General features: G+C 45.8%; 1 protein-coding gene across 3 annotated transcripts in view; it reads left to right on the top strand.

Moving 5' to 3' along the window:
* Positions 1 to 27,988, top strand: part of LOC122922070 (ciliary neurotrophic factor receptor subunit alpha-like) — a 148,472-nt gene that overhangs the window by 14,847 nt on the left and 105,637 nt on the right. For 2 of the 3 annotated variants that reach the window (XR_006387082.1, XM_044272516.1), the window contains exon 2: positions 3,993 to 4,085. Coding sequence is in view for 2 of the 3 variants with exons in the window: in XM_044272516.1 (XP_044128451.1) it covers positions 3,993 to 4,085 (93 nt within the window). In the remaining variant the exon portion in view is untranslated. The remainder of the gene's footprint in view (positions 1 to 3,992; positions 4,086 to 27,988) is intronic. The other variant, XM_044272517.1, reaches the window with a different exon arrangement.

Raw genomic sequence — 27,988 nt, 5'->3', positions numbered from 1 at the left:
ATCAAAAGTGATGGAACGAAACTTCGTCCTCCACCTTGGCGATCTGTGTGACACGTTCTCTCGCCGCCACCGTCTAGATGTCGCCAGTTGTGAAGGCAAATAGAATTTGCATGAAAATTGCGCCAAGTAATTGTGAGAAGAGTGACCCTGGCGCCGTATTTATTCAGGATATGATCGGCATTGAACGCCCTGGAGTCGCCATCCGTCGCGGCTTGACGGGGCGAGACTTGGCAGTTCCCAGTCCATCGCTTTGTTGCGCGGCGCTCGTCCTGGCTGAAATGGCGGTGAACTTGAAAGCGTCTGATGAATGGCCTGAGTGTAGGAAGGGATTAGCCTGCCCTGGCATAAAGCAGGCGGGGGGTGTGTGCCAGGACCCCTCATTCACGGACCGCGTCCCCTCAGCCTATTTGTCGAGGCATTGTGCACTTGGCGGTGAGCGGCGGCCGGGTGACACAATCCTTCCCGTCATCGCACACAGCGCGCACTCTCATGTGTTACATTCCAGCCCCGGCTTTGAAGGGGATTTTCTCCTTTCATGATCCTTTGATAATGGAGGTTGTCAGAGGCCTTTTCATGTTGTCAGTGATGGAGCCTCCATTCTTGTCTCTCAGTTTAACTCTTTAAACGCCGAGGAATCCCGGAAAATGTTATGTAAAATTATTTCACTGAATTGTTAATATTATTGTTAGGCCTCTTTCACACGACCGTATGGCTTTTTCAGTGTTATGCGGTCCGTTTTTTACGGATCCGTTGCTCTGTTCCGTGGCCCCGCAAAAAAATTATATTACAGGCTGTCCGTGCCGTTCCGCGAATTGCGAAAAGGACATGTTCTATCTTTTTGCAGAACGGAAGTACGGGACGAAACCCCACGGAAGCACTCCGTAGTGCTTCCGGAGGGTTCCCTTCTGTGCTTCCATTCCGCACCATTCCGCATCTTTGGATTTGCGGACCCATTGAAGTGAATGGGTCCGCATCCGTTATGCGGAATGCCCACGGAGCGACACCCGTGTAGTGCGGATCCGCAAATGCGGTCCGCAATACGTCAGCGTTCGTGTGCAGGAGGCCTAAATGTAGTTGAATGTAGTTGAGGGCTTGTTTTTAGCAGGACAAGTTGCAGTTTTTAATTTTTATAATTTTTTGGGGGGGGCAATGTAAAAAAAACAAAAAACAGCAACTTTTACATTTGTTCCCACTGTTTAGCGGATGATAGTTTACTCTATGTACGGTATTGTGGTGATATATTTTTTCGATCTCTTCTATAATTCATAGGGCGTCATACTGAGACTTCTCCCCGCTCATGGCTGGTATAAAAAAGTGGGCGTGGTGCTCCCCGGACAGCCCCGCAAAAGGCGGCACGTCGCTATAAGGGGTTAAAGAGGTCCTGTCATCTGGGAAGTTCTGTTACAATCATCCACTTAGGACTCCCTGTATGAGGCAGGCGGTAGAGGCGCTAAGTGCGGGTTCACACTGTGTGTTTTTTCCACAAACCTATGGGTCCGCCATAAATACATGATTGTCCTAGAGTGTGATTCTGCTGTGTGAACGTGCCCCTAGAATCCGCAGCTCAGATGGATCTGCCCTGTCCACTTATGGATGGAGAGTCGATTGAATGAGCACATGTCATAGTGCATTTCTCCTGTAGTGGTCACTGCAGAGCAGAAGAGTGAACAACAACCCCCAACAACAACCAATAACAACAACCCCCAACAACAACAAGCAAAAATGACCTCCAACAACAACAACCTATAGTAATGACCCCCAAAAACAACCAATAACAAACCCAACAATGGCCCCCAATAACAACAAACAAAAATGACCCTCAACAACAACCAATAAAAACAACCTATAGTAATGACCCCCCAATAACAACAACAAACAAAAATGACACCCAATAACAACCTCTGACAACGACCTCCAACAACAACAACCTACAGTAATGACCCCCAAGAACAACCAATAACAATGAACCCAACAACAACCTCCAACAATACCAACGGTCCTTAACAACAATCAATAACAACAACAATCAAAAATGACCCCCGGCCCCAACAATAACTACCAATAGCAATGAACCCAAAAACAACCTACAATGACTCCCAGTAACAAATGCAAACCACAACCATATAGTTGGTTGTGGTTTGACCCCCAACAACAACCCTTAGCAAAAACAAACCACATGAGCCACCACAACAGTGACCTCCAACAACAACAACACATCTCAACATACCCCCCCTTCCCCAACAACAACCCCAACAGCTCTTTTGGGGGGACTTATGACTCATTAAGGGTGCCGTATGATGCAGTAACCCCTTTAAGAGATGAGGAGAACAGCATAGCCGTGAGGTGTACCGCATTGTCCGGTATTGTGGGCCCCTGGGGAGAACCTGGACAGCTTGTTACAATGTATCAGACTGAATGTATTCAAAGTCATCTTACATTACGGAGATCTTGAGAAGGTTGATGTTTCGATACACAACATCCCTGGAACATCCCTTTAAGTTGTGAGGATGTGCAGTGGGTATGTGGTGGGTCGTGGTTAATAGAGTCCTTGAGATCAGGCCAAGAAGGAGGGATATTATGGAAGTTCTTGGGGTCACCCCGAGGTGATGGGAGGAGGGTGGGTGGCATCGGTGAGGGGCGCAGGCCTCTCAGGTAATTACTTCAGGCCTGGAGTCCACTTGTTTATTTCATTTCCTGGCCCTCGGCAGCTCGGAGCAGCACACAGGAGCCCGTTGTGAGGGATTAGGGCCCGGGGGGCTGCGGTTTTACGGGGTTCCCACAAATCACCTCTTGTCTGAAAGTCTCTGAGTAGCTGTGGTCAGGGGGTGGTGACCACACACCCCAGGGGACAACGTGTGTCAATCTGCTCCACTGCGGTCATGGGCGTCCAGCTGCCTCCATTGTAAGCGCTCGCCCCACGTGATCACCTCGCTCACGTTTCCCGCAGTTACCTGGTAGTAAAGCTGCAAGCATTACGTATCCTCCAGTCACATCCAGAGCTGCACTCAAAAAAGCTTTGGGTGTGACTTGATTCTAAGAGACAATGTAACAACAGATTTATAAGTGCTGCTTTAGATGTGACTGGAGTATTAGACATTGTGTACTAGCAGAAGTTTGAATGCAGCTCTGGGTGTGACTGGGATATCGGACATGGCGTACTAGCAGAATTGTGAATGCAGCTCTGGATGTGACTGGGATATCGGACATGGCATACTAGCAGAATTGTGAATGCAGCTCTGGATGTGACTGGGATATCGGACATTGTATACTAGCAGAATTGTGAATGCAGCTCTGGATGTGACTGGGATATTGGACATGGCGTACTAGCAGAATTGTGAATGCAGCTCTGGATGTGACTAAGATTTTGGACATGACGTACTAGCAGAATTGTGAATGCAGCTCTGGATGTGACTGGAATTTTGGACATGATGTACTAGCAGAATTGAGAATGCAGCTCTTGATGTGACTGGAGTATAACACATCATGTGGCTCAGGATCAAGCTAAATGAATGATCAGGTCATATTAATGTAATCAGTACAACCAGTTCATGCAGATATGACCAGTACAATGATGTATACATGCTATAATGTGACAGTGAGAGCCTTGACCGTAGGAGCTTACAATCTAAAGTGATGCGAGACAAGAGAGGGAGTGAATAACGCTGCGACCTGGCAGAATTATGTAACTTCATACATGATGGAGACTATGCAGCTTGGATAATAGAGGAAGTGTAGCTTTACATTTTTCTGACAGCAAGCAGAGATCTTGATAATGCAAAAAAATGTAAATCTCTATTAAAAATGTATAAGAACTTTTCCCAATATAATTACTGTGTACGTGACACCGGCCCTTTAATAGATCAGCTGGTATGTAATAACTCATGTACCCCACCACCAGGGGGCGACCATGTTGCTTTTCCCCTTATTAACCCTTAGAACTTTGTACTGATACACTGTATCTTCTCATCCGTCCTCATTTCTTTTATTTACAGCAGAAGCAAAGCCCAGAAGTCGCCCATTTATCTCTGAATCCGGTTCATTAGATCGTAGCCAGAGCCAGCGAGCAGGACGCAGCCCGCAGAGAGGTAAGTGACCGCCGGGTGTGTGCACGGTCCTGTGCAGAACACTGCTATAACCCGGGCATCTCCTGTATATAATTATATATGTTCAGCTGGTATAACCCGGGCATCTCCTGTATATAATTATATATGTACAGCTGGTATACGTTATACATCTTCTTGTATATAGTGATATGGAGCATGCTGGTATAACCTGGGCATCTCCTGTATATAATTATATATGTACAGCTGGTATAAGTTATACATCTTCTTGTATATAGTGATATGGAGCATGCTGGTATAACCTGGGTATCTCCTGTATATAATTATATATGTACAGCTGGTATAAGTTATACATCTTCTGTATATAGTGATATGGACCATGCTGGTATAACCTGGGCATCTCCTGTATATAATTATATATGTACAGCTGGTATAACCTGGGCATCTCCTGTATATAATTATATATGTACAGCTGGTATAAGTTATACATCTTCTGTATATAGTGATATGGAGCATGCTGGTATAACCTGGGCATCTCCTGTATATAATTATATATGTACAGCTGGTATAAGTTATACATCTTCTTGTATATAGTGATATGGACCATGCTGGTATAACCTAGGCATCTCCTGTATATAATTATATATGTACAGCTGGTATAAGTTATACATCTTCTTGTATATAGTGATATGGAGCATGCTGATATAACCTGGGTATCTCCTGTATATAATTATATATGTACAGCTGGTATAAGTTATACATCTTCTTGTATATAGTGATATGGACCATGCTGGTATAACCTGGGCATCTCCTGTATATAATTATATATGTACAGCTGGTATAAGTTATACATCTTCTTGTATATAGTGATATGGACCGTGCTGGTATAACCTGGGCATCTCCTGTATATAATTATATATGTACAGCTGGTATAAGTTATACATCTTCTTGTATATAGTGATATGGACCATGCTGGTATAACCTGGGCATCTCTTGTATATAATTATATATGTACAGCTGGTATAAGTTATATATCTTCTTGTATATAGTGATATGTACAGCTGGTATAACCTGGGCATCTCCTGTATATAATTATATATGTACAGCTGGTATAAGTTATACATCTTCTGTATATAGTGATATGGAGCATGCTGGTATAACCTGGGCATCTCCTGTATATAATTATATATGTACAGCTGGTATCAGTTATACATCTTCTTGTATATAGTGATATGGAGCATGCTGGTATAACCTGGGTATCTCCTGTATATAATTATATATGTACAGCTGGTATAACCTGGGCATCTCCTGTATATAATTATATATGTACAGCTGGTATAAGTTATACATCTTCTTGTATATAGTGATATGGACCATGCTGGTATAACCTGGGCATCTCCTGTATATAATTATATATGTACAGCTGGTATAACCTGGGCATCTCCTGTATATAATGATATATGTACAGCTGGTATAAGTTATACATCTTCTTGTATATAGTGATATGGAGCATGCTGGTATAACCTGGGCATCTCCTGTATATAATTATATATGTACAGCCGGTATAACCTGGGCATCTCCTGTATATAATTATATATGTACAGCTGGTATAAGTTATACATCTTCTTGTATATAGTGATATGGACCATGCTGGTATAACCTGGGCATCTCCTGTACATAATTATATATGTACAGCTGGTATCAGTTATACATCTTCTTGTATATAGTGATATGGAGCATGCTGGTATAACCTGGGCATCTCCTGTATATAATTATATATGTACAGCTGGTATAAGTTATACATCTTCTTGTATATAGTGATATGGAGCATGCTGGTATAACCTGGGCATCTCCTCTATATAATTAGGTATAAGCTGTCTCCTTGTTGACTACCTTTGTCACTTTAGAGCCAGTAATGTCCTCTTCCTCCACTTTAGGCCAATAGGTTTCTTTCGGACATTCTGCTGCTCGTCAGTGGAGGAGACCGCTGTTGTTACAAGCTGTGCTCTCCTCCACAGTATAGGGATGAATGATCGCCAATGCTGTGGCTTGTCCCCATACTGTCTAGTTGTTTGCCGGTGGCAGTTTGTGATTGGACAGTATGATCTGCTGTCGGAAAACAATGATTTTTGAGTGTGCTTAGATATCTGGACTGCCCGGGGAGCGAGCAGGTACTTGGCGGTTGTATTACACAGGCAGAACATCGCTAACGAGCATTCCTACAAACGCTCGATGCCGATGATCTGTCCGACAATCGGCCGCTGTAATACCGCCTTTAGAGGTCATCATGGAAATGTCCCTTCAGCGCTGTCCTGTCTTGGAGACAGTAATTTGTCTCTGAGGTCGGTGTCTATGGGGGAGTAAGGTTTTCGTCATCTCCCTCCAGACACACAATGTCTCATCTTGGAGGAATGGACTTCATTGAGGATGTCCTCCTCCGCAGTGTCCTACAAGAAATGTCCACCTTAGAAGCGACTTGAAGGAAGTAATGTCTCATTGGAGGAAGCATTGTCCTGGCGGTTGTGTCTCCTTATAGGTGACTATCTGGCGGTAACGTTTCTCCATGTCTTTTATAGGGGAAGTCAGAAGTTACGTCTCTTGTGTTACATTTAGAAGTAATGTCTCCTCAGCAGTATTTTTGGAGGAAGTAATGTCTCCCTGCAGTCATCTGAGGAGAGCGTCCTATGAATAGCTCTGGTCTCAGGCGTTCGTATGGAATATTTGTTTTCATCCATGTAAGCACTGTCCTAGGTCTGGTTAGTGTCGGTCTCGTCTCATTTCACAGTTATTGGCTACAATGTAACCATTATCATATTTCACCTAAATACACAGTTATTGTAACTCCCTCCTAACATAACAGAGCGCGCCTCGGCCCAAGCTGGAGAAACACGCAACGTACGAGTCTCACCCGGGTCTTACGTTACACACATGGACATTCATCCAGGTCACAGCCGCCGGGTTTAACTCCTGGGCCTCCAGCCTGCGGACATGAGGAACCGTCTGCGGCTTCAGGAGTAAGGATGGGAAGGACCCGCTGTTTGGTTTGGCCCAGGACTCGTTGTTACAAGGTCTCTCTTGCCAGTTCCATACAAAGTGTGCCAAACCTAATAAAGGTCACCACCCGTCCTACACATCCAGCAAGTGCCAGAGGAGGGCTTCTGTGGAGAACAAGCCGGCTTTTCTACAGCACGATGTATCCACACAGCGGCTACCGGGCCCCGGAGGGTCACTATACCGCCCTGTCACAAATCATCTCTACTGCAACCAAACGTCCTCCTGTATCATTGTACAACAGCCTATGTACATAGGGGCAGTATTAAAGTAGTTACATTCCTGTACATAGGAGCAGTATTATAGTAGTTATAGTCTTGTACATAGGAGGCAGTGTTATAGTAGTTATATTCTTGTACATAGGAGCAGTATTATAGTAGTTATATTCTTGTACATAGGAGCAGTATTATAGTAGTTATATTCTTGTACATAGGAGCAGTATTATAGTAGTTATATTCTTGTACATAGGAGCAGTATTATAGTAGTTATATTCTTGTACATAGGAGCAGTATTATAGTAGTTATATTCTTGTACATAGGAGCAGTATTATAGTAGTTATATTCTTGTACATAGGAGGCAGTATTATAGTAGTAATAGTCTTGTACATAGGAGCAGTATTATAGTATATTCTTGTACATAGGAGGCAGTATTATAGTAGTAATATTCTTGTACATAGGAGGCAGTATTATAGTAGTTATAGTCTTGTACATAGGAGCAGTATTATAGTAGTTATATTCTTGTACATAGGAGCAGTATTATAGTAGTTATATTCCTGTACATAGGGGCAGTATTATAGTAGTTACATTCCTGTACATAGGGGCAGTATTATAGTAGTTATATTCTTGTACATAGGAGCAGTATTATAGTAGTTATATTCTTGTACATAGGAGCAGTATTATAGTAGTTATATTCTAGTCCATAGGAGGCAGTATTATAGTAGTTATATTCTTGTACATAGGAGCAGTATTATAGTAGTTACATTCCTGTACATAGGAGCAGTATTATAGTAGTTATATTCCTGTACATAGGAGCAGTATATAGTAGTTATATTCTTGTACATAGGAGCAGTATTATAGTAGTTATATTCTTGTACATAGGAGCAGTATTATAGTAGTTATATTCTTGTACATAGGAGCAGTATTATAGTAGTTATATTCTTGTACATAGGGCAGTATTATAGTAGTTATATTCTTGTACATAGGATCAGTATTATAGTAGTTATAGTCTTGTACATAGGAGCAGTATTATAGTAGTTCATATTCTTGTAGCAGTATTATAGTAGTTATATTCTTGTACATAGGGCAGTATTATAGTAGTATATATTCTTGTACATAGGAGGCAGTATTATAGTAGTTATATTCTTGTACATAGGAGGCAATGATTTATAGTAGTTATATTCTTGGACATAGGAGCAGTATTATAGTAGTTATATTCCTTAGTACATAGGAGCAGTATTATAGTAGATATATTCTTGTACATAGGAGCAGTATTATAGTAGTTATATTCTTGTACATAGGAGGCAGTATTATAGTAGTTATATTCTTGTACATAGGGAGCAGTATTATAGTAGTTAGATTCTTGTACCATAGGAGGCAGTATTATAGTAGTTATATTCTTGTACATAGGAGGCAGTATTATAGTAGTTATATTCTTGTACATAGGAGCAGTATTATAGTAGTTATATTCTTGTACATAGGAGGCAGTATTATAGTAGTTATATTCTTGTACATAGGAGGCAGTATTATAGTAGTTATATTCTTGTACATAGGAGCAGTATTATAGTAGTTATATTTTTGCACATAGGAGCAGTATTATAGTAGTTATATTCTTGTACATAGGAGGCAGTATTATAGTAGTTATATTCTTGTACATAGGAGGCAGTATTATAGTAGTTATATTCTTGTACATAGGAGCAGTATTATAGTAGTTATATTCTTGTACATAGGAGCAGTATTATAGTAGTTATATTCTTGTACATAGGAGCAGTATTATAGTAGTTATATTCTTGTACATAGGAGCAGTATTATAGTAGTTATATTCTTGTACATAGGAGCAGTATTATAGTAGTTATATTCTTGTACATAGGAGCAGTATTATAGTAGTTATATTCTTGTACATAGGAGCAGTATTATAGTAGTTATATTCTTGTACATAGGAGCAGTATTATAGTAGTTATATTCTTGTACATAGGAGCAGTATTATAGTAGTTATATTCTTGTACATAGGAGCAGTATTATAGTAGTTATATTCTTGTACATAGGAGCAGTATTATAGTAGTTATATTCTTGTACATAGGAGCAGTATTATAGTAGTTATATTCTTGTACATAGGAGCAGTATTAGTAGTTATATTCTTGTACATAGGAGCAGTATTATAGTAGTTATATTCTTGTACATAGGAGCAGTATTATAGTTATATTCTTGTACATAGGAGCAGTATTATAGTAGTTATATTCTTGTACATAGGAGCAGTATTATAGTAGTTATATTCTTGTACATAGGAGCAGTATTATAGTTATATTCTTGTACATAGGAGCAGTATTATAGTAGTTATATTCTTGTACATAGGAGCAGTATTATAGTAGTTATATTCTTGTACATAGGAGCAGTATTAGTAGTTATATTCTTGTACATAGGAGCAGTATTATAGTAGTTATATTCTTGTACATAGGAGCAGTATTATAGTAGTTATATTCTTGTACATAGGAGCAGTATTATAGTAGTTATATTCTTGTACATAGGAGCAGTATTATAGTAGTTATATTCTTGTACATAGGAGCAGTATTATAGTAGTTATATTCTTGTACATAGGAGGCAGTATTATAGTAGTTATATTCTTGTACATAGGCAGTATTATAGTAGTTATATTCTTGTACATAGGAGCAGTATTATAGTAGTTATATTCTTGTACATAGGAGCAGTATTATAGTAGTTATATTCTTGTACATAGGAGCAGTATTATAGGTTATATTCTTGTACATAGGAGCAGTATTATAGTAGTTATATTCTTGTACATAGGAGCAGTATTATAGTAGTTATATTCTTGTACATAGGAGCAGTATTATAGTAGTTATATTCTTGTACATAGGAGCAGTATTATAGTAGTTATATTCTTGTACATAGGAGCAGTATTATAGTAGTTATATTCTTGTACATAGGAGCAGTATTATAGTAGTTATATTCTTGTACATAGGAGCAGTATTATAGTAGTTATATTCTTGTACATAGGAGCAGTATTATAGTAGTATATTCTTGTACATAGGAGCAGTATTATAGTAGTTATATTCTTGTACATAGGAGCAGTATTATAGTAGTTATATTCTTGTACATAGGAGCAGTATTATAGTAGTTATATTCTTGTACATAGGAGCAGTATTATAGTAGTTATATTCTTGTACATAGGAGCAGTATTATAGTAGTATTATAGCCGTTATATCTTGTACATAGGAGCAGTATTATAGTAGTTATATTCTTGTACATAGGGGCAGTATTATAGTAGTTATATTCTTGTACATAGGAGGCAGTATTATAGTAGTTATATTCTTGTACATAGGGGCAGTATTATAGTAGTTATATTCTTGTATATAGGAGCAGTATTATAGTAGTTATATTCTTGTACATAGGAGGCAGTATTATAGTAGTTATATTCTTGTACATAGGGGCAGTATTATAGTAGTTATATTCTTGTACATAGGGGCAGTATTATAGTAGTTATATTCCTGTACATAGGAGCAGTATTATAGTAGTTATATTCTTGTACATAGGAGCAGTATTATAGTAGTTATATTTTTGTACATAGGAGCAGTATTATAGTAGTTATATTCTTGTACATAGGAGCAGTATTATAGTAGTTATATTCTTGTACATAGGGGCAGTATTATAGTATACACCCCCAATCATGTTCTGTACTTTTATTTTTTATCTAGGACAGGAGATCTCTATTTATGCCTTTATATGTTACTTATGTACTGAGCATTCGTGTCTCTTCCTTACTCTGTTTTATGCGGTGCAGACGCTCAGAGGATGGTTGAGGTGACGTCAGGTCTATATTTAAGTCATTTGTTAGCATCATTGCTGGTACATTATACAGGAGACTGTGAATAATTCATCGTATTATGCAGTAACATTGACTGTGCATTTACTAATACATGGCTGCTGAACGCACAATCAATCTCATTAAAAAATAAAGACTTTACATTAACCGTAGTGCTGCCTCGTCTGAGCCCCGGAGTACATGTTATAGGGTCTTGTTTAGAAGACTTGTATGTATGACATATGTGTACTGTACTCACTTTCTTCTCAGGACTCCACTTTTATTCCCTTATGCTATTTTTTCATCTTCTCATCCTGATCAGCCGCCCTCCAGAAATTCTCAGGATCCTGCCAAAAGGGTGGGATTGTACAGAGATGAACCGCAGAGGACCCTGCTCTCAGTTTTAATTGGAATGTGTTTATCGGGTGACATCATCAGTCCCACACCAGACTGACATCGGCAGTCCCACACCAGGGTGACATCGTCAGTCCCACTCCAGGGTGACATCATCAGTCCCACTCCAGGGTGACATCGTCAGTCCCACTCCAGGGTGACATCATCAGTCCCACTCCAGGGTGACATCGGTGGTCCTGGGGCTCAGTCGATCCTAATGGATGATTGTCGGATTAGGGTAGAGATCTATATGACTGGTGGGGGCATACATAGGATTATATGACTGGTGGGGGGCATACATAGGATTATATGACTGGTGGGGGGCGTACATAGGATTATATGACTGGTGGGGGGCATACATAGGATTATATGACTGGTGGGGGGCATACATAGCATTATATGACTGGTGGGGGGCATACATAGGATTATATGACTGGTCGGGGGCATACATAGGATTATATGACTGATGGGGGGCATACATAGGATTATATGACTGGTGGGGGGCATACATAGGATTATATGACTGGTGGGGGGCATACATAGGATTATATGACTGATGGGGGGCATACATAGGATTATATGACTGGTGGGGGCATTCATAGCATTATATGACTGGTGGGGGGCATACATAGGATTATATGACTGGTGGGGGGCATACATAGGATTATATGACTGGTGGGGGGCAGACATAGGATTATATGAATGGTGGGGGCATACATAGGATTATATGGCTGGTGGGGGGCATACATAGGATTATATGGCTGGTGGGGGCATACATAGGATTATATGGCTGGTGGGGGCATACATAGGATTATATGACTGGTGGGGGGCATACATAGGATTATATGGCTGGTGGGGGGCAGACATAGGATTATATGAATGGTGGGGGCATTCATAGCATTATATGACTGGTGGGGGGCATACATAGGATTATATGACTGGTGGGGGGCATACATAGGATTATATGACTGGTGGGGGGCGTACATAGGATTATATGACTGGTGGGGGCATACATAGGATTATATGACTGGTAAATACATGACTGCGATGGCTGCCCCCCTCCTTCATACAGTTCCAGTATTTCCAGCTTGGTGATCTGTGGTGCCAGTGGTGGAGCAGAGTCTTCCGACATCCCATTGTGGTCAGTCAATGGAGGCAGACATGGAGCGCAGTTCAATGGTGTCGTATGGACATTGATGGTCTTGACCTTGGTGAGGCACTGGTGGAGGGTGGTCCTGGCTGGTGGAGGGTCCAGAGCCTCTATCTCCAGTGCAGGGTTAGTATTGTCCATTGTTGCAGTTATTGCAGAAACTGGCAGCACACGAGTGGCTTTACCCGCTGGCGGCTCTGGCCCTGCACTCTGTTACCTCCTGACATTACTCTGTATTCTACACTGCCGTGACATCACTGGTCATGTGACCTCAAACACCAGATGCACCAAAGCCTATCTGCCGGTCATATAACCCTATGCCGCCAATAATGCAAGGCAATGGCTTGGAAATAAAGTGAACCTTGAAACGATAAAGCTGCTGTCAGGTGACTGGTGAGGCGGTATTACTGGTAAAGCTGCTGTCCGGTGCCTTGTGAGGCGGTATTACTGATGCATCTGCTGTCAGGTGTCTGGTGAGGCGGTATTACTGGTAAAGCTGCTGTCAGATGTCTGGTTATGCAGTATTACTGATAAAGCTCCTGTCAGGTGTCAGATGAGGCAGTATTACTGGTAAAGCTGCTGTCAGATGTCTGGTTATGCAGTATTATTGATAAAGCTCCTGTCAGGTGACTGGTGAGGCAGTATTACTGATAAAACCGCTATCAGGTGTCAGGTGAGGCAGTATTACTGATAATGCTGCTGTCAGGTGACTGGTGAGGCGGTATTACTGATGCATCTGCTGTCAGGTGACTGGTGAGGCGGTATTACTGATAAAACCGCTATCAGGTGTCAGGTGAGGCAGTATTACTGATAATGCTGCTGTCAGGTGACTGGTGAGGCGGTATTACTGATGCATCTGCTGTCAGGTGACTGGTGAGGCGGTATTACTGATACATCTGCTGTCAGGTGACTGGTGAGGCAGTATTACTGATACATCTGCTGTCGGGTGACTGGTGAGGCGGTATTACTGATGCATCTGCTGTCAGGTGACTGGTGAGGCAGTATTACTGATCCAGCTGCTGTCAGGTGACTGGTGAGGCGGTATTACTGATGCATCTGCTGTCAGGTGACTGGTGAGGCGGTATTACTGATGCATCTGCTGTCAGGTGACTGGTGAGGCGGTATTACTGATACATCTGCTGTCAGGTGACTGGTGAGGCGGTATTACTGATGCATCTGCTGTCAGGTGACTGGTGAGGCGGTATTACTGATGCATCTGCTGTCAGGTGACTGGTGAGGCGGTATTACTGATACATCTGCTGTCAGGTGACTGGTGAGGCGGTATTACTGATGCATCTGCTGTCAGGTGACTGGTGAGGCAGTATTACTGATACATCTGCTGTCAGGTGACTGGTGAGGCGGTATTACAGATACATCTGCTGTCAGGTCACTGGTGAGGCAGTATTACTGATACATCTGCTGTCAGGTGACTGGTGAGGCGGTATTACTGATGCATCTGCTGCCAGGTGACTGGTGAGGCGGTATTACTGATACATCTGCTGTCAGGTGACTGGTGAGGCGGTATTACTGATGCATCTGCTGTCAGGTGACTGGTGAGGCAGTATTACTTATACATCTGCTGTCAGGTGACTGGTGAGGCAGTATTACTGATGCATCTGCTGCCAGGTGACTGGTGAGGCAGTATTACTGATACATCTGCTGTCAGGTGACTGGTGAGGTGGTATTACTGATGCATCTGCTGTCAGGTGTCTGGTGAGGCGGTATTACTGATACATCTGCTGTCAGGTGACTGGTGAGGCGGTATTACTGATGTATTTGCTGTCAGGTCACTGGTGAGGCAGTATTACTGATACATCTGCTGTCAGGTGACTGGTGAGGCGGTATTACTGATGCATCTGCTGTCAGGTGACTGGTGAGGCGGTATTACTGATACATCTGCTGTCAGGTGACTGGTGAGACGGTATTACTGATGTATCTGCTGTCAGGTCAATGGTGAGGCAGTATTACTGATACATCTGCTGTCAGGTGACTGGTGAGGCGGTATTACTGATGCATCTGCTGTCAGGTGACTGGTGAGGCAGTATTACTGATGCATCTGCTGTCAGGTCACTAGTGAGGCGGTATTACTGATGCATCTGCTGTCAGGTGACTGGTGAGGCAGTATTACTGATGCATCTGCTGTCAGGTGACTGGTGAGGCAGTATTACTGATACATCTGCTGTCAGGTCACTGGTGAGGCGGTATTACTGATACATCTGCTGTCAGGTGACTGGTGAGGCGGTATTACTGATACATCTGCTGTCAGGTCACTGGTGAGGCGGTATTACTGATGCATCTGCTGTCAGGTGACTGGTGAGGCGGTATTACTGATGCATCTGCTGTCAGGTGACTGGTGAGGCGGTATTACTGATACATCTGCTGTCAGGTGACTGGTGAGGCGGTATTACTGATGCATCTGCTGTCAGGTGACTGGTGAGGCGGTATTACTGATGCATCTGCTGTCAGGTGACTGGTGAGGCAGTATTACTGATGCATCTGCTGTCAGGTGACTGGTGAGGCGGTATTACTGATGCATCTGCTGTCAGGTGACTGGTGAGGCGGTATTACTGATACATCTGCTGTCAGGTGACTGGTGAGGCAGTATTATTGATGCATCTGCTGTCAGGTCACTGGTGAGGCGGTATTACTGATGCATCTGCTGTCAGGTGACTGGTGAGGCGGTATTACTGATGCATCTGCTGTCAGGTGACTGGTGAGGCGGTATTACTGATGCATCTGCTGTCAGGTGACTGGTGAGGCAGTATTACTGATGCATCTGCTGTCAGGTGACTGGTGAGGCGGTATTACTGATGCATCTGCTGTCAGGTGACTGGTGAGGCGGTATTACTGATACATCTGCTGTCAGGTGACTGGTGAGGCGGTATTACTGATGCATCTGCTGTCAGGTGACTGGTGAGGCAGTATTACTGATACAGCTGCTGTCAGGTGACTGGTGAGGCGGTATTACTGATACATCTGCTGTCAGGTGACTGGTGAGGCGGTATTACTGATAAAGCTGCTGTCAGGTGTCTGGTGAGGCGGTATTACTGATACATCTGCTGTCAGGTGACTGGTGAGGCGGTATTACTGATACATCTGCTGTCAGGTGACTGGTGAGGCGGTATTACTGATACAGCTGCTGTCAGGTGACTGGTGAGGCGGTATTACTGATACAGCTGCTGTCAGGTGACTGGTGAGGCGGTATTACTGATACAGCTGCTGTCAGGTGACTGGTGAGGCGGTATTACTGATAAAGCTGCTGTCAGGTGTCTGGTGAGGCGGTATTACTGATGCATCTGCTGTCAGGTGACTGGTGAGGCGGTATTACTGATAAAGCTGCTGTCAGGTGTCTGGTGAGGCGGTATTACTGATACATCTGCTGTCAGGTCACTGGTGAGGCGGTATTACTGATGCATCTGCTGTCAGGTCACTGGTGAGGCAGTATTACTGATACATCTGCTGTCAGGTGACTGGTGAGGCGGTATTACTGATACATCTGCTGTCAGGTGTCTGGTGAGGCGGTATTACTGATGCATCTGCTGTCAGGTGACTGGTGAGGCGGTATTACTGATAAAGCTGCTGTCAGGTGTCTGGTGAGGCGGTATTACTGATACATCTGCTGTCAGGTCACTGGTGAGGCGGTATTACTGATACATCTGCTGTCAGGTGACTGGTGAGGCGGTATTACTGATACATCTGCTGTCAGGTGACTGGTGAGGCAGTATTACTGATACATCTGCTGTCAGGTGACTGGTGAGGCGGTATTACTGATACATCTGCTGTCAGGTGACTGGTGAGGCGGTATTACGGAAGTGAGGATGACGACAATACTTGGTGACTCTACATAACAGAGATGCCATGTGATTTTGTCTCCATATCTGGCGCTTGGCACCGCAGGCCGCTCCCATTATTTCAGTGTTTACATTTTTAGTCCGCAGCGTCGGTTTCCTTAATGAATATGAGCAGCCGAGAACAATCAGAGTCTGTCAGCCCATATGTGTCAGCGGCGCGGCAGACTGACTGCTTGTAGCTGCGAGGAGTAAACGAGGATAAAACCGACTTTTATCACAGACGAGTGTTTTCAGATTTATAGAAAAACACGGAACACAAATAAACAGCAGACACAGCCGAGAGGCCAACGCCGCCACCACCGCTGCGCCACGAGCAGATGCTGGAAAGTTGAAAGAAAGTGGTTTCCCAAAGGGGTAAAGCAATCTCTGAACTGAACCTTCTCTTCGCAAATATTCCTGACATTACTTGGCATCGGGCAGCCCTGGAGGATCCTGGGAGACTGCTTCTAATTCTTTACGTCTTCTTGTCCACCAGGCCCATCTGTCGGGAACCGAGGAAACATGCGCAGGTTTATCTTCATACATGTCCACTCGATCTTCATGGGTTTAGCACAGAGACAATCATAAGATATAAATGTGGACATGGACCATGCTTGGTTTATTGCCCCTTCATGCGCAATCCTATAACTTTAGTTCCACCAGAGATTTTCAGCCAGGCATCATGTTATCTCAAGGCTCAGGGGTTTGTTCTAGAAAAGTGGATTCATGAAGCCAGCTTTGCATATTTCTGAAGGTTCTCATTCATCCAGGTCATCAGCAGTAATAAGTCAAAGCAACTGGTCTTGTATTTTCTCTTGAAGACGTTTCGCTAAGTTCTTCTCAATTAAAATGACTTGTACAAGGAATTTGTAACATTAAATACTGGTGACTCATGGAGGTAAAGTGGGGATTGCATTTGCATGACTGAAGCTATTAGTTTTGATTAAACTGCCTCAGGAGAGGTGTTAGAACAGCACTGTAAGTGCACAGGCAATTTAATCACACCTGATAGTTTCAGTCAGGCAAATGCAATCACCACTTTACCTCCACAAGGTCCTTGACATCATGTTGGTCATGATAAACAGATTATTCTGACTGAAGCATGAGTCACCAGGTTTTAATGCCACAAATTCCTTTATATAAGTCATTCTAATTGAGAAAGCCAGATTACTACTGATAGCCCTAGAGGCTGCTAAGGGGCATGTGGAAGATGGGGGCCCAGCATTCCATTATGGCCACTGTGAACCTGTGCAGGAGTCCTCTTCACACATGTAATAACATTAATATGGGCCTACTTGGCGTGATGGATCAAGATCAGAATAGGGACAATGGGGAACCTGCTACTGGGTAAAGTGTAGAGCAGACCAAAGTTAGGTGAACGAGGAGGGTTTGCTATCTGGGAGCCCTGAATAGGAGATTTTTTTTATGCTCCTGGGTTTTGATCACTTGAAGAAGTTACAGGCCTGAAGCCTGAGGCTGCACTACTGAGAGTCTGATGTCCCCTCCTGCAGTGTTGTTATTGAGACCATGTGTGGATCCAGATCACATCACATCATTATCTACATCCTGCCTAACCTGAATAATGTCAGGGATGTGGGTCATCACCTGGTACAGGATTCAGAAGGGAACATGCAGTGATAAGAATAATTCAGAATAATGACACTGGCTGAGCAGTGGTATTGTGTGTCCTCAGTCTGGTGTCTTCTGCCCTATATCCTTGGTCCAGTATCTTGTACCCTGTAGCCATTTATCTTGTGTCCTTTGTACCTTGTCTTCTGCCCAGTGTCCTGCACCGTGTCCTCCATCTTCTGATCTCTGCCATGTCCCATTTGTCTTCTGTCCTGTATCGTCTGTCCTCTGCCATTGGTCCTTTTCTGTCTAGTGTCCCATGTCATTTGCCTGGTGTCCTTAGTCTTTTGTCTCATCCTGTGTCTTTTCCCCTGTCTCCTGTCCTTTGCCCCCTGCCAGTGCAGTCTGTGCTTTGCCCTCTGCCTAATATTCTCTGCCTTGTTTTTCCTGTCCTTTGACCCTTGTCCAGTATCCTCTGTCCTCTGCCAATTGTCTCTGCCCTCTGCCCTGTGCTGTTTGCTCTCTCCCATGCATCTGTCCTTCACCCTGTACAATTTGTCCTCTCCTGTGCTGTCTGTCCTCTGCCCTGTGACATAATTTTTCCTCTACCTTGTGCCTACTTTCCATTGCCCTGTGCCATCTGTCCTTTGCCGTGCTGTTTGTTCTCTCCTGTATCATCTGTCCTCTGCCTTGTACTATTTGTCCTCTCCTGTGCCGTCAACCTGTGCTGTATGCTGTCTCCTTTGCTGTATGTCCTCTGCTCTGTCCCATCTGTCATTTGCCCTCTGTCCTGTTTTGTAAGATCTCTCCTGTGCTCCTGTCCTCTGCCCTGTACCATTTGTCCGCTCCTGTGCTGGATGTCCTTTGCTCTGTGCCATTTGTTCTCTGCCCTGTGTTGTCTGATCTTTGCCCTGTGCAGTCTGTCCTTTGCCATCTGTCCTTTGCCCTCTGCCTTGTACCATCTGTCCTATGCCGTTTGTCCTCTGCTCTCTCCTGTTCCATCTGTCCTCTTCCCTGTTCTGTTTGCTCTCCTTTGCCGTCTGTCCTCTACCATCTGTCCTTTGACCTCTGCCCTGTACTGTTTGCCTTCTCCTGTGCCATCTGTCCTTTGCCCTCTGCCATCTGATCTCTACCCTGTGCCATCTGTCCTCTTCCCTGTTGTGTTTGCTCTCTCCTGTGTCGTCAGTCCTTTTCCCTGTGCCATCTGTCCTCTACCCTGTGTCTTCTCTTTTCTGCTTTGTGCCGTTTGCCCTCTGCTCTATGCCATCTGTCCACTGTCCTGTGCCATTAGCTCTCTCTCTTGTGCCATATTTCCTCTGCCCTGTGCCATCTGTTCTTTGCCCTATGCCCTGTGCTGTTTGCTCTGTTCTGTGCCATCTGTCCTCTGCTCTTTGCTGTCTCCTGTGCTGTTTTCTCTCTTTTGTGCCATCTGTCCTTTGCTGTCTGTCCCCTGCCCTGTGCCTTCTGTCTTTTGCCCTCTACTGTCTGATCTCTGCCCTGTGCCATCTGTCCTTTGCCATCTATCCTCTGCTCTTTGCTATTTGCTCTCTCCTATGCCGTCTGTCCTCTGCCCTGTGCTGTTTGCTCTCTACTGTTCCGCCTGTCCTCTGTGCCAACTGTCCTTTGGCCTCTGCCCTGTGCTGTTTGCTCTCTACTGTTCCGCCTGTCCTCAACTCTGTGCCAACTGTCCTTTGGCCTCTGCCCTGTGCTGTTTGCTCTCCCCTGTGCCATTTGTGCTTTGCCCTGTGCCATCTGTCATCTGCCTTGTTCCATCTGTCCTCTGCCTTGTGCTGTCTGTCTTCAGCCGTGTGCCGTCTGTCCTCTCTGCTCTGTGCTGTCTGTCCTCTGCCCTGTGCTGTATGTAGGCCTTGTGGTCACCGCGCCTGCAGTCCTTGCTGCCCCTTCACTGACAGTGACCCCCCCTTCCTTATTTCTTGCTCCTGTCTCTATATTAGGGTGATGATGGCGCTGGCATCGCGCTGGTTAATCCTGGGCAGGACAGTCTGCATTTGCCTGGCGAGGAGACTCCTGTTATCCGGGAACCCGCCATAAATTAGCAAATGCCTCATTCCGGGAGCGGCACTGCGATGACTTAATGAAAACAGTCTCTTAAACAATCTGTCTTCGTTTTACAGGGAGCAGATCAGGCTCCTGGGGGCCATTAGTAGCCGATAGAAGTTAAGTGAAATCTACTGTAAGTGAGGAATAATCTCCACAAGGAAAGCTGGGCACAGCTGTACGCTACAGGAGAGTCCTGTGCCCTTTCAGGATGCCCTACATCAAAGCAGGCGCCGCTGATCTCCTATACAGGTGAAACTCGAAAGATTAGAATATCGCGCAAAGTTCATTTATTTCAGTAATGCAACTTAAAAGGTGAAACTAACATATGAGACTCATTACAGGCAAAGCGAGATATCTCAGGCCTTTATTTGTTATAATTTGGATGATTACGGCTTACCGCTTATTTTTAGAATATTGAACCTTTTCACAAAATTCTAATTTTAAGTTGCATTACTGAAATAAATGGACTTTTGCACGATATTCAAATTTTTCGAGTTTCACCTGTATATACACTGCTTATCTCCTGTATCAACACCGCCAATCTATTGTATGTACACCGCCGACCTTCTGTACGTACACCGCTCATCTCCTGTACATACACAACGGATCTCCCGTACGTACACGACTTATCTGTAGGACATATACCGCTGATCTCCTGTACGTACACTGTTGATCTTCTGTATGTATTGTAAACCGCTGATCTCCTATATGTACACATACTGTTATTGGTCTTCTCACATGCCAGGGCATCTGTTTGGCCCCTCAGACACCAGGGTCCAGGTGTTACTGCTACCTCTGCACCCCCATACACCGCTGATCTCTTATAGTGCTTCCATCGGTATGTCTCTTCCGTCTAGATCAGGTTTGGCAGGTTCTGCTGTTACTTGTAGTACTTTCAGGACATTCCCTGTCATTCCTCGGCCGCCTTCCTTCCCCCGTCTTTTCTCTCCGTGGTGTGTGGCGGCTCGTGGACTCATTTGTGTTTTACAACCTTTTTTTATGGCGCTAGTAACGGCCTGAGTGATGTCCCCCATTGAAAACCAAAGTAGCTGTGAAAAATCTGCGGCGCATAAAACCCCACTCCATTAACTCCAGGCTGCAGCCATGGACAATGAAGAGGAGATGAGGGGCAGGCGGAGGAACCGGGGGGAGCACAGAACGCTTAGCAGAAGAAATGTGAGATACATATTATATACCAAGTGTTAGTGTGTCCTATACCCCGAGTGTCAGGGAGTCCTGCACCCCGAGTGTCAGGGAGTCCAGCACCCCGAGTGTCAGGGAGTCCTATACCCCGAGTGTCAGGGAGTCCTGCACCCCGAGTGTCAGGGAGTCCTGCACCCCGAGTGTCAGGGAGTCCTGCACCCCGAGTGTCAGGGAGTACTGCGCCCCCGAGTGTCAGGGAGTCCTGCGCCCCGAGTGTCAGCGAGTCCTGCACCCGAGTGTCAGGGAGTCCTGCACCCCCGAGTGTCAGGGAGTCCTGCACCCGAGTGTCAGGGAGTACTGCATCCCCGAGTATCAGGGAGTACTGCACCCCCGAGTGTCAGGGAGTCCAGCACCCCGAGTGTCAGGGAGTCCTATACCCCGAGTGTCAGGGAGTACTGCGCCCCCGAGTGTCAGGGAGTCCTGCGCCCCGAGTGTCAGGGAGTACTGCGCCCCCGAGTGTCAGGGAGTCCTGCGCCCCGAGTGTCAGGGAGTCCTGCACCCGAGTGTCAGGGAGTCCTGCACCCCCGAGTGTCAGGGAGTCCTGCACCCGAGTGTCAGGGAGTACTGCATCCCCGAGTATCAGGGAGTCCTGCACCCCGAGTGTCAGGGAGTCCAGCACCCCGAGTGTCAGGGAGTCCTAAACCCCGAGTGTCAGGGAGTCCTGCACTCCGAGTGTCAGGGAGTCCTGCACCCCGAGTGTCAGGGAGTACTGCGCCCCCGAGTGTCAGGGAGTCCTGCACCCCCGAGTGTCAGGGAGTCCTGCGCCCCGAGTGTCAGGGAGTCCTGCGCCCCCGAGTGTCAGGGAGTCCTGCGCCCCCGAGTGTCAGGGAGTCCTGCGCCCCGAGTGTCAGGGAGTACTGCGCCCCCGAGTGTCAGGGAGTCCTGCGCCCCGAGTGTCAGCGAGTCCTGCACCCGAGTGTCAGGGAGTCCTGCACCCCCGAGTGTCAGGGAGTCCTGCACCCGAGTGTCAGGGAGTACTGCATCCCCGAGTATCAGGGAGTCCTGCACCCCCGAGTGTCAGGGAGTCCAGCACCCCGAGTGTCAGGGAGTCCTATACCCCGAGTGTCAGGGAGTACTGCGCCCCCGAGTGTCAGGGAGTCCTGCGCCCCGAGTGTCAGGGAGTACTGCGCCCCCGAGTGTCAGGGAGTCCTGCGCCCCGAGTGTCAGCGAGTCCTGCACCCGAGTGTCAGGGAGTCCTGCACCCCCGAGTGTCAGGGAGTCCTGCACCCGAGTGTCAGGGAGTACTGCATCTCCGAGTATCAGGGAGTCCTGCACCCCGAGTGTCAGGGAGTCCAGCACCCCGAGTGTCAGGGAGTCCAGCACCCCGAGTGTCAGGGAGTCCTGCACCCCGAGTGTCAGGGAGTCCTGCACCCCGAGTGTCAGGGAGTCCTGCACCCCGAGTGTCAGGGAGTACTGCGCCCCCGAGTGTCAGGGAGTCCTGCACCCCGAGTGTCAGGGAGTACTGCGCCCCCGAGTGTCAGGGAGTCCTGCGCCCCGAGTGTCAGGGAGTACTGCGCCCCCGAGTGTCAGGGAGTCCTGCGCCCCGAGTGTCAGGGAGTACTGCGCCCCCGAGTGTCAGGGAGTCCTGCGCCCCGAGTGTCAGGGAGTCCTGCACCCCCGAGTGTCAGGGAGTCCTGCACCCGAGTGTCAGGGAGTCCTGCACCCCAAGTGTCAGGGAGTACTGCGCCCCCGAGTGTCAGGGAGTCCTGCGCCCCGAGTGTCAGCGAGTCCTGCACCCGAGTGTCAGGGAGTCCTGCACCCCCGAGTGTCAGGGAGTCATGCACCCGAGTGTCAGGGAGTACTGCATCCCCGAGTATCAGGGAGTCCTGCACCCCCGAGTGTCAGGGAGTCCTGCACCCGAGTGTCAGGGAGTACTGCATCCCCGAGTATCAGGGAGTCCTGCACCCGAGTGTCAGGGAGTCCTGCACCCGAATGTCAGGGAGTCCTGCACCCCCGAGTGTCAGGGAGTCCTGCACCCCGAGTGTCAGGGAGTCCTGCACCCCGAGGGTGTCAATGTACCCCAGGAGTCAGTGTCAGTGCAGTGTACGAGTACTATGATATGGCGGCAGTCCAGATTCTCAGGATTCCTTAGGAAGTCCGTATTCTTAGGGATTTGGCTCCACGACCTTCAGTAAAAAGACTTTTCCTGACACATTTATGTGACTTACAATTAAAAAAATGCCCCCTCCCCAGTGATGGAGCGTGGACCCCCAGAGTCAGGAATCGATGTGATTCCAGTCTAAGCTGTGGCTTCCTGTCAGTCAGCCACCGAACTGCTGATGTTGGCTAAATGTTATCTGGGCCCTGCACCCACCCTTAACCCCTTCTTGGCTGGAGATGGTCCCGAAGGTCACATTGTATCAGTTTCCCTCTTTTCTGAGACGTTTCCACCGGTGACAGGTTTATGTTATTGCAAAAAAAATGTCTCTTTCCATAAAGATAATTCTGACAATTGCTTCCTGAGACATAATAGGACATAAAGGCTGCGCCAGACGCTTTGCTTTAGGGCAATGGCGCTTTTTTTTCGTAGCTGTTAGAAGCTTCTTCGCTTTTATGAAATCTAATAATCGAGTTTTATTCTTTGTGCCACGGGGGGAATCGTGTCTTGGGAGTAAATACAAGTCATATGGGCTGAAGTTACCTCCGACTGGAGACAAAGCTGAAGGACGAGGCCGCTGACTCGTGTCCCGCTAAGAAAGCGCCGCCGACATCTATGACCACTTTAACCCTTTGTCATCTGAAAGCTCCTCTCTCAGTCAATGCTCATGAGGACATCTGACATTTATTGCTTTCTATTCTACAACTTGCATATATAGTGTGAATTCAATAAATTACTTAGGGACTCTGTAGGCCCATTCAGGGTAAAAGTCAGGGTTTGGGTTTCTGTAGTCACTCCATTAAATTGTTACCGGAACCTTTATGGAGGTCGGGAGATCAGATAATGAATATAGTCTCCTCATAGTTCATCCTCCAGTTCCAGTAGCACAAGTGGCCATTGTAATAGACAACAATGGTCCAAATCCCCCCCTCCCAATATGATGTAAATGGTGCAATCGTGCGACACCCAACCCACTAGAAAGAGGAATGGAGCCAACATGGTTTCGACCCTGTTTTCTCCCGCAGCCTGTAAGGAACCCTTGTAATAATTTTATCTCAGAGCCGCGATGAAGGAGGTGAATCAGTGTTTTATTTACACACCTCAAGAACAGATTTGGGTGGTCTGAAGTGGGGAATGGGATCTCAGCCACGACTGGAGTTACCTCCAGGTTTGGTTGTGCCAGAAGGTCCTACTCAAGTTCTTCCTGGGTTACACTAGACTCTCCAACAAGGACACTTCCTTGACTCAAAAGTTGTTGAAGATCCTATTAGGGATATTGCTACCTTCTGCCAGAGAACTATACTCAAAATAATATGGCTACATGCCAGTCAATCTACTCTCGGAGCTGAGGAATGGTACTGGAGAATTGGGGTGTCCCAAAAAGTGAGTATGAGCCATGATGGGGAAGGTGAATCAGTGTTTTATTTACATACCTCATGAACAGACTGGGGTCGTCTGAAGTGGAGTTCCCACCATGTTTGGTTGTGCCAGAAGGTCCTACTCAAGGTCTGCCATAGTTCGCTGTGGTGTCACACTCTACCACGTGGTCTTCCCCAATGTCTACTTGCATATTGCCTGGGTTACACTAGACCAGGCATGGCCAACCTGCGGCTCTCCAGCTGTTGTAAAACTACAACTCCCACCATGCCCTGCTGTAGGCTGATAGATGTAGACTGTCCGGGCATGATGGGAGTTGTAGTTTTGCAACAGCTGGAGAGCCTCAGGTTGGCCATCCCTGCACTTGACCTTCCAACAAAGTCATCATCCTTGACTCAAAACTCATAGTAGGTCCAAGCAGGGACATTGATGACTTTCTAGACAGAAGTACACCCAGTGGTAAATGGTCACATGCCAGTCGATCTACTCTCCGAACCAAGGAACGATACTAAAAATTTAAGTGTCCAAACAAATTTCTTCATCCTCTATCCAGAAATGTTGAATTGTGACAGAGGTGATGGACAGGTGCTGGTAGAGTCCTTCAGCACAAGTTTCTTTGGTTTCTTCATCCTGTTATATCTGAAAGATACTGGTTATCCAGTGTGGCTGACCCATAGAGCCACAGATTCCATATCCTAAACTGGTAAGGACTAACACGACAGGAACAGCTCTTTCAGTTTTGTATCTCGGTAGACACGGATATAGCAAACACGTATCATACATAGTGTATTACTGCGTTGTGTCACGTTAAAAGTTGCTACATCTGCATATCCCGTGCACCAGCAGCTTTAGGTTTATAGGTTAAATTGAGCGTCACCTTGCATGTTGCATTTCTTTGACATTCTTCTGCATCTCTATTACAGTTCCTCAATGTTTCCCTATAAGACTGTTCTCCGCCTCCCCCGGGACAGGTGTCTTCTGAGGACTGCAGCCACATATCTCCAGCTGTTCTCTCAATAAGCTTGGTGACAATGTGACGAGCCCCAGCGGGATTCTCAACCGGCACCACAGCAGATGAGCTTTTCCGTCTTCACATCTTGACATAAAACATGGGGTTTGTCACAGGAACCAGGGCTGTGTTCTCACTTATTGATTGGTTCAGACAGACAGAAGCTGGCAGGGTTTGAAATGGGCAACGTCAGGCCCAAACTAATTACCCTTCCATCAAACGGTATGCAGAACCCATCTGCGTGGTGGACGAGGAACGGTCAGCAAATAGTCAATGACTTAACCCACTCCACTTCCAAAAGGGATATGTTTCATCATAAAACCAGAAACAAGGACCATTCATTCCTTGGTTGGCTTCCTTGGTTGAATATCATGGAGGTAGCTATGGTTTGTGTGGGCCCTGTGACTAGCTCCACATGTTTGGTATGGACCTTTTCAGGGCTCCATCTCTCCACAGCCGCCACAATAACCAGGTAGAAAGGAACCAGCCCAATGATCACTTCACGGCTTTAGAGACCACAGAAATGTTGAAGGACCTGGTGTTGGCTGCTTTCTGGACAGCACTTAAGAGATCTTTTGAAACGTCTTGCATCTAGCCCTCATCGTCTAGTATTCAATGTAAGAAAATCTTTTTTTATGTTACCATGATCAGAGATGAGTTCTTGTTATGCCAGTTTCTCGAGCTGGTGTAATCTCACATCTTGACAAGCGACCTGACAGCGGGGACGGCCAGAGTGTTGTTCTGCGGGATGATGCTGAGATTGGAGCCGTCACATTCAGACAGATGAATTATGTAGAGCTGGATGTAATCATACAGCATCTGACAGGGTGGTGGGAGCTGTCCCTGCTCCAGCACGTTTACAGGACCACTTGCAAATGAGAAAAAGATGTCTTCCGGGGTTCAGGGCTAGGATTGAGTATCTGAATGTAATAACAGCTTTGATATTTTCTCAGATGATGGCAAATGAAGCTTCATTAGAAGAGCCTTCATCTATTGTGTAGTAAAAAGTCCCAAAGTGCTGGAGTTATTAATCTGGGTCAAAACATTTCCAAATGTCCCTGTCACTCCCAGTGTATAAAACCTAGCGCAGTCACTTCTCCATCCTAGCAATTATAGATCATCAGATGATTCAGGATTCAGTTTGAGATTAGGCCACTGTTTGGACTGGGGAATCTGGACAATTAAGGTACGTCCACGCGTTTTGGATTTGCATATTGCACATCCGACACTTACTAGATCCAGGATCCACGTGCCTTGTGCGGTGCCAAGGATCTGTTAGACCACTTCTATGAGGCAACTCTGTGTCGTGATGGTCCACCAGCTTCTGGTGCAGAATCTGAGGGGAGTAAGTAGCTGCGCGGTCAAAAATCCATACAGAAATTTTCCATAGAATGTAAATGGTGTTGCGAAAACCTAGTCACATGTATGGGATGTGGATTGTCATCGGATTCAGTGCAGATTTCCAATTAGGTATCAAAACATGTAAATCTGCTTCAGAGTCTTCATCACACTTGACGTAAAAACTAGTGCGCCTTCCGGCAAACACCACCAGACACCGCCAGACACCATGACAAAACCCACCGAACCCTGTTATAAGTCTGTGAAGTCCATTGGGCAGTATTGATCATGAGGTTGTGAACAGAGCCCCATCTGGTTCCTCGAAGATCCCTATTTTTTTAGTTTTCTTTTTTCGTGCAGCAACTCCGAATGCAGCTCTTGGAGTTGGTCAATGGAGGGTCTGTCTGAACCTCTCTACCAGGTTCCTAGTTTCTAGATTTCCCCCCCCTTGTGCCATATAATATCCTGAAGATGAATGAGTTCTTGTGTTAGCTCCTCCTGCTTTTTAGGAAGTAACAAGTATGGAGTACATGCATTGAAATGGTGGTTGTCCAGACAGGACATCAAGTGGATTCTACTCGGCCTGAGCTAACGCAGGAAGAGAACCGACCACTGATTTGTAGTACCGGTTCAGTGTTGCGCATGTACTTTATTGAATAGACTGTTGAGAACCAGTTGTGTGCGCAGTATCACCCCGAGGAGAGCAGCAGCGATGAATGTAAGAGAATTTACACAGGTAGGGCGCTTTGAAGAGTCCAGGCAATGGACACGGGAAATGTATGGATGCTTTATATGGTGCTTGCCGTAGATTCTGGG

This window comes from Bufo gargarizans, chromosome 11 (genome assembly GCF_014858855.1).
Source record: "Bufo gargarizans isolate SCDJY-AF-19 chromosome 11, ASM1485885v1, whole genome shotgun sequence".
In the NCBI taxonomy this organism is placed as follows: Eukaryota; Metazoa; Chordata; class Amphibia; order Anura; family Bufonidae; genus Bufo; species Bufo gargarizans.
This window is presented reverse-complemented; position numbering and strand designations above follow the sequence as displayed.